The following is a 6,954-nucleotide window of genomic DNA, read 5'->3' on the forward strand; positions in this document are numbered from 1 at the left end:
GGGGCTGGATGAAAGCTGGAGTGGCTGGATGGATGCTGGAGTGCTGGAGTGGCTGGGTGAATGCTGGAGAGGCTGGATGAATGCTGGAAAGGCTGGATGAATGCTGGAAAGGCTGGATGAATGCTGGAGAGGCTGGATGAATGCTGGAGAGGCTGGATGAATGCTGGAGTGCTGGAGAGGCTGGATGAATGCTGGAAAGGCTGGATGATAGCTGGAGTGGCTGGATGGATGTTGGAGTGCTGGAGAGGCTGGATGAATGCTGGAAAGGCTGGATGAATGCTGGAGAGGCTGGATGAATGCTGGAAAGGCTGGATGATAGCTGGAGTGGCTGGATGATAGCTGGAGTGGCTGGATGGATGTTGGAGTGCTGGAGAGGCTGGATGAATGCTGGAAAGGCTGGATGATAGCTGGAGTGGCTGGATGAATGCTGGAGGGGCTGGATGAATGCTGGAGGGGCAGGTATGTGTATGAGACCTGGAGAATGAGATCACTGGACGAAAGCTTGGGTGACGCTGATGTAGCGTGCTTTGATTGTAGAGGCAGAGTAACGTGGCAGAGTCGTTTAGCGTAGTTGTTTCTGGTTATGCTCAGGAACACACGAAGGGGCACACAAAGGGGCAGGCCCCTTTGTCGTGCTCCTTCGGCGCGCGACGCCTATCAGGGTGGGATTTAAATTTCTGCAGGGCGTTATCTGGTTGGCCGGCTTCCTTAATTTGAGCAGGTCTTAGCGTGTTTCCCTGATTTGTTTTTGTTTACTTTTTGGTTTTCTTATATTTTCGTTGTGTTGTGTTCGCCGGATTGGGCCTCGGCGCGCGCGGCTGGCGTTGGGGTCCCCCGGGTGGGGAGGCCGAGCACTGACCTGACCTTCCCCCGGTGGGGCTCCGGCGCCGGTCGCGCAGGTCTTTGGTCGCCGCGTGGAGAAGGAGGAAATGGCGCCTGCAGTCTGAATTTAAAGCCCTGCCGGGCTTTATCTGGTTGGCTGATTTTTTCTTTTTTGGGCGGGCCTAAGCTCTTTTCCCTTTTTTGTTTTGTTCGCCGGATTGGGCCTCGGCGCGCGCGGCTGGCGTTGGGGTTCAAAACGAATGCACACCCCTATCTGTATGTTTGTGAGAGAGAGGACACATATTGGGGCGGATTTTCAGAGCCCTGCTCGCTTAAATCCGCCCAAAACTGGGCGGATTTAGGCGAGCAGGGCCCTGCGCGCCGGTGAGCCTATTTTACATAGGCCTACCGGTGCGCGCAGAGCCCCGGGACTCGCGTAGGTCCCAGGGTTCTCCGAGGGGGGCGTGTCGGGGGCGGGCCCAGTCGTCGCTGCGTTTAGGGGCGTGTCAGCAGCGTTTTTGGGGCGGGTACGGGGGCGTGGCTACGGCCCGGGGCGGTCCGGGGGCGTGGCCGCACCCTCCGTACCCGCCCCCAGGTCACGTCCCGGCGCGCAACAGGCCCGCTGGCGCGCGGGGATTTACTTCTCCCTCCGGGAGGCGTAAATCCCCGGAGAAAGGTAAGGGGGGGGGGGTGTAGACAGGGCCGGGCGGGTGGGTTAGGTAGAGGAAGGGAGGGGACGGTGAGGGGAGGGCGTTAGAGGATTCCCTCCAAGGCCGCTCCGATTTCGGAGCGGCCTTGGAGGGAACGGGGGTAGGCTGCGCGGCTCGGCGCGCGCCGGCTATACAGAATTCATAGCCTTGCGCGCGCCGATCCAGGATTTTAGTGGATACGCGCGGCTCCGCGCGTATCTACTAAAATCCAGCGTACTTTTGCTTGCGCCTGATGCGCCAGCAAAAGTACGCCTATTCGCGTTTTTGAAAATCTACCCCATTGTGTTGGTGCATGTGTGCCCCCGTCTACGACAATCTTAGCATGACAGCTATGTAGAGCTGAAGATTTTTAAAAATCCTTATTAGTTTTAATCATTGGATGTTATTTGTGTCTGTTGTGAAATATTTTATCGATGTTTAGGAAATTTTAAAATTATATGTGGGGTGGGGGGTGCCAAATAACCACTGAGCTATAGTGTGAGATTCCCTTTGTAAATCCTAGGGTGTGGATATGACAGAGCAGAGGTTCTGAAGAGGAAGCTGAAATTCCACTTTGGAGAATTAGATGGTCACAGTAGGGGGAAATTTATTTATTTATTTTTTTTTAAACCTGTCCTGTAGGGTAATACACACCCTCGTTGTCTGAGGTTGGTCCAATCCCACATCTTGCCTGTGATCCCACAGAGCTGGTGTCAGGACAGATAGGGATTCTTTTTTATTTTATTTGCCCCAAGTAGGGGTTACAAATATTCAAAGGCAAAAATCAAGCTCATATAGTTCACACCTGAATCTCCAAGCATAGATGCTGCTCATTGTGTTGCAGCTACATCACTGATAGTATATGCCCATAGATATTACCCAGGGGTCAGGGTTCTTTGATTTTATTCAGCCAGAATTTAGCTGTATCTTCAGCAAAATTCCAGTGTCATTTGTAAAAAATATTTGAAAGTGCAGCAAAGTTACTTAATATAAGAGGAAATGTTCAGAAATGTAGTAATTCAGTTACTCATTCCAGACGAAGTGGCCATTGTTTTTAGGTAACAGGTATTTCTCCATTGTAATTTGCACTATAAAGTATACATGGGCCATTTTTGTTAAAGAATATTTCCATCAGAACAGAATAAGAGACAGCTTTGATAAGTCAGGTACATAGGGGCTTCCACTAAAGGCTGTTAACACATTGAAAATCTGCCCTTAAGACTTACATGCATAACCCCGAAAACCTGCTCCTGCGTGTGCCAAGCATATTTTGCATAGGCTCGGCAGCGCGCGCAAGCCCCGGGACGCGCGTATGTCCCAGGGCTTTGAAAAAGGGGCGGGAAGGGGCGGGGGCGTGGTGCCAGTCCGGGGGCAGGACCGAGGCCTCCAGCACAGCGCCTGTGCTGGGGGGATGGCGCGCCTGCAGCCGGCCAGGGCGCACAAGATACACCTGCCAGAGGCAGGCATAAATAATTGAAATAAGGTAGGGGGGAGCGGGAAAAAGTTCCCTCCAAGGCCGCTCCGATTTCGGAGCGGCCTTGGAGGGAACGGGAAAAGCCATCGGGGCTCCCTAGGGCTCGGCGCACGCAAGGTGCACAAGTGTGCACCCCCTTGTGCGCGCCAACCCCGGATTTTATAACATGCGCGCGGCAGCGCACATGTTATAAAATCGGGTGTACATTTGTGCACGCCGGGTAGCGCGCACAAACGTCCCCCGCGTGCGCTTCTATAAATATCTACCCCTTAGGGGGTAGATTTTATAAAAGTTCGCCCGTGCAAACAAGAGTACGCTGGATTTTAATAAATACGTGTGTAGCCACACGTATCTTTTAAAATCCGGGGTCAGCGCGCGCAAGGCCGAGCCGCGCAGCCTGCCTCTGTTCCCTCCGAGGCCGCTCCGAAATCGGAGCGGCCTCGGAGGGAACTTTCCTTCTACCCCCCCCCCCCCCCCCGCACCTTCCCCTCCCTAACCCACCCCCCAGCCCTATCTAACCCCCCCACCTTTGTTTTAAAAGTTACGCCTGCCAGAGGCAGGCGTAACTCGCACACGCCAGCTGCGCGATTCCCTGGCCTGGGAGCTGTTTCGGAGGCCTTGGCCACACACCCCCGAAACACCCCCGGGCCGGAACCACACCTGCGGCCCCGACCCTGAATGACACGCTGCTGCGACACGCCCCCAACACGCCCCCCCCCCAAGGAAAGCCCCGGGATTTATGCGCTTCCCGGGGCTTGCGCGCGCCACAGAGCGTATTCAACATAGGCTCGGCATGCGCAAGGGGAACTTGGGGCAGGTTTTCGGGGGGGTACGCGTGTATCTTATGCACGTACCCCTTTGAGAATCTGCCCCTTAATCTTTAGGCCACCATTTAGCATGAATGCTAAGAGGTTGATATTGAAAAGCTTTTGTGCATGTAACTTTGGAGTTAGCAGACAAAAACTGAGTCCTGAATGCTTCCCACATTGAACACCTATATTTTACACACACAGTTTTATCTGGGGAAAAAGGGGGAGCATTTATGGGGTGCTCTGGGGGCAGGATGTAACTTTTCCCAATGGAGTGAAGGACTAGCCTAGTGGTTAGAGCAGCGGGCTACAAACCAGTGAAACCAAGTTGAAATCCCACTGCTGCTCCTTGTGACCATGGGCAAGTCACTTTAACCTCTGTTGCCATAGATACAGATTGGGGATGGTGAAAAATACCTACAGCACCTGAATGTACATTTACATTTATTAAAATTTATAAACCGCCTAACACTTAAAAAGACAAGTGTGGTGAACAAAATAACATGCACAGATTAAATCAATGAACAAGAGATAAAACTATGTACAATTAAAATTTAAAAAATTAAAATGTTACAGTGAGGCATAAAATAAAAAATATTAAATTAAAGAAGTTGATAAACACAAGAATTAGATAGTGAAAGCAAACAACCGTAGGCTAACAAATAAAAAAGTCTTAATGTATTTTCTGAATTGAGTAAGCGAATCACAATCTGATTTCTATTGGAAACAAATTCCATAGGGTTGGTGCTGCAACAGAGAAAGCGCACTCACGAGTAAGGTGAAGTTTGGCGAATTTTGGTGATGGACTTTGAAGTGCCAAGAAGTGTAATATAAAATCTAAATAAATAAACTATGTGGCACAGAGAAGGCAAAGTTATATGTGTATTTCTGGTTGGAAAAACAGCAGTCCTAACTTTACTCGGATAAAGTTGTGCACATGGAGGTGAATTTTCAAATGAGTTACTCATTTAAATGTAACATATTATCATAGCAATTTTCAAAAGCCATTTACGCTCATAAAGTTCACTTATGCAGGTAAATCCTATTGTCAATTCAATATATATTGTAGCAATTTTCAAAAGTCCACTTTTAGTGTGAAAATGCTTTTGAAAATCAGGCACATAATAGATGGGAGAATAGTGCACATATCTGGCCCAAGTCACGTACATATCTTTCCTCTGAATATTGACCTTTAACTGAATATTGACCTTTAACAATTTAGCATGCATATTTTTCTATGTGACTTTTAATAACTTGGCCCCCTAATGACTAATTTACTAAGAGTTTTCTCCTATTATGTGACTATTGAATAATAATAAGCATAACTTTAATAATTAAGGCATGTAGCTTTCTGAAGGTTGTTGGAATTAGAATAAATAATCAAAACATTTTTCAGCAAAACACATGGAGACTGGTTTCTGTATCATGCTCTACCTCATGGCTAAATCTCTGTAAAGCCAACCAGAAGGCAAAGCTCTCAAGCTATGGTTACCTTAGCAGTTTTCTCTTAAAGTGACAAGGTCTCCATTATGGTTTTCAACTGGCGCCATTGCTGCTGCTGAGGCAAGTTTTATCCTATTGCAGGCCCAGGCTTGTAGGGATAAAACCAGGACCGGACAGCAGAAATGGAAGCAGCTGGCAACCCAGCACTTCATACTGAAGGCAAACATGGATCTGGTTGAAGCGCTGTTTTCTCACAAGCTGGTATCAAGTTGTTTGTGTTATTCATATGAATCTGAAAGATGAAAACTGAACACAGGAACTTTATTCATTTTTTAAATTTTCTCTTTTTCAATATTCAGACAGGAATGCCAAAACAGAAGAAAGGTTTCTCTTGTCTGTAGCAAAGAAGGTAAGGAAAATAACCTAATTCACTGGTATTAGGAGTGAATTTTCAAAGGAGTTACCCAGTTTTATTAGGGCAATTAATGTTATTATTGTAAGCCTAATGATAAGATAGAGTGAGATGCTCAGACTATCTCAGGGCAACCTTGTCTAACATTCCAAGATCCTCTAAATCCTTCATAAAGTGGATCTCATGCTACTCAGTAAAAAATAAATAAATAAATAAATAAATAAATTGGTGTTTATGAGAGCTCTCTAGCAGACTGACAGACAGACACAGATTCAGAACTGCACTGACCAAAGTTTTATTGTTCTTGAGAGTGTTACATTTTGTAAAAATAAAAGGAAACTAGTGGAACTGACTGTTTAAAACTTGTAAAGAACTCTTTTTCTATAATAAAATAACTTCTTTGCAGATATTCAGATGCCAGTATGTTCCATGTAGATACAGAGAGGAGACAAAAATGGTGCCCACCAGGCATCAGTTCAAGGAGATAAACTGAAGACATGAATGCCCTGTCATTATATACTGGCTTGATATGTTTTATATTATCCAGAAATGCCCAATCTGACTACCTTGATCATTTACAATAAATATGATAGAGCTGCTTGACTAATATGTTACATATGCATCAGCTACAGTACAGTAATTCAATCAGTACTCTGTCTCTGCTAGGGAACTGATAGCAAGGAGGAATCCAGTTTATCCACTCCAATACCAAGATAATTCAGGAAAAGCTTCCATACATACTCAGTACATGATTCACTAAGGGTTTTTTCCCCATAGACACAAAATAGGAGAAAAGTTTTAATGAATCTGACCCTAAGACAGTTAACATATTAGATGTCAGATTAGTGCCATTTGTCCACCCGGTCTGCTTAGCTGTCTCATTTAAACTGTGCTAGGTAAAAATTGTTGCGTATATCTGGTATGCACTATACGAATCATGATTATGAAAAAAGTATCATTTTCCAACTGTCAGCCATACAAGATATGACTGCCTATACTTCTATAGCTCTGGTCATTGCCTTTTACCACCATCTACTACTACACTAAGGGCCAGATTTTAAAAGGGTTACGCGCATAAGTACGCGCGTAATCCTTTTAAAACGCCCCTGTGCGCGCCGAGCCTATTTTGCCTAGGCTCGGCGGCGCGCGCAAGCCCCGGGACGCACGCAAGTCCCGGGGCTTGCAAAAAGGGGCGGTCGGGGCGTGGCCAGGGGGTGTCGTGTCAGCTCTGGGGCGTGTTCGGGGGCGTGTGGGAGGTCCGGGGTCGTGGCCAAGTGCCCCGACACAGCGGCCTGTGTCAGGGCC

At 47.4% G+C, this 6,954-nt stretch overlaps 1 protein-coding gene across 1 annotated transcript in view; it reads left to right on the forward strand.

The window, feature by feature from the left end:
• Positions 1–6,688, forward strand: part of LOC115082055 (atrial natriuretic peptide-converting enzyme-like) — a gene marked incomplete at its 5' end in the record, with an annotated part of 217,134 nt that extends 210,446 nt beyond the window's left edge. The window contains 2 exons of the mRNA XM_029586317.1: positions 5,597–5,646; positions 6,056–6,688. Of these exons, the coding sequence (XP_029442177.1) occupies positions 5,597–5,646; positions 6,056–6,084 (79 nt within the window). The remainder of the gene's footprint in view (positions 1–5,596; positions 5,647–6,055) is intronic.
• Between the last annotated feature and the right edge of the window lie 266 nt (positions 6,689–6,954).

The sequence above is a fragment of the Rhinatrema bivittatum genome, unplaced genomic scaffold, assembly GCF_901001135.1.
Source record: "Rhinatrema bivittatum unplaced genomic scaffold, aRhiBiv1.1, whole genome shotgun sequence".
Classification (NCBI taxonomy): Eukaryota; Metazoa; Chordata; class Amphibia; order Gymnophiona; family Rhinatrematidae; genus Rhinatrema; species Rhinatrema bivittatum.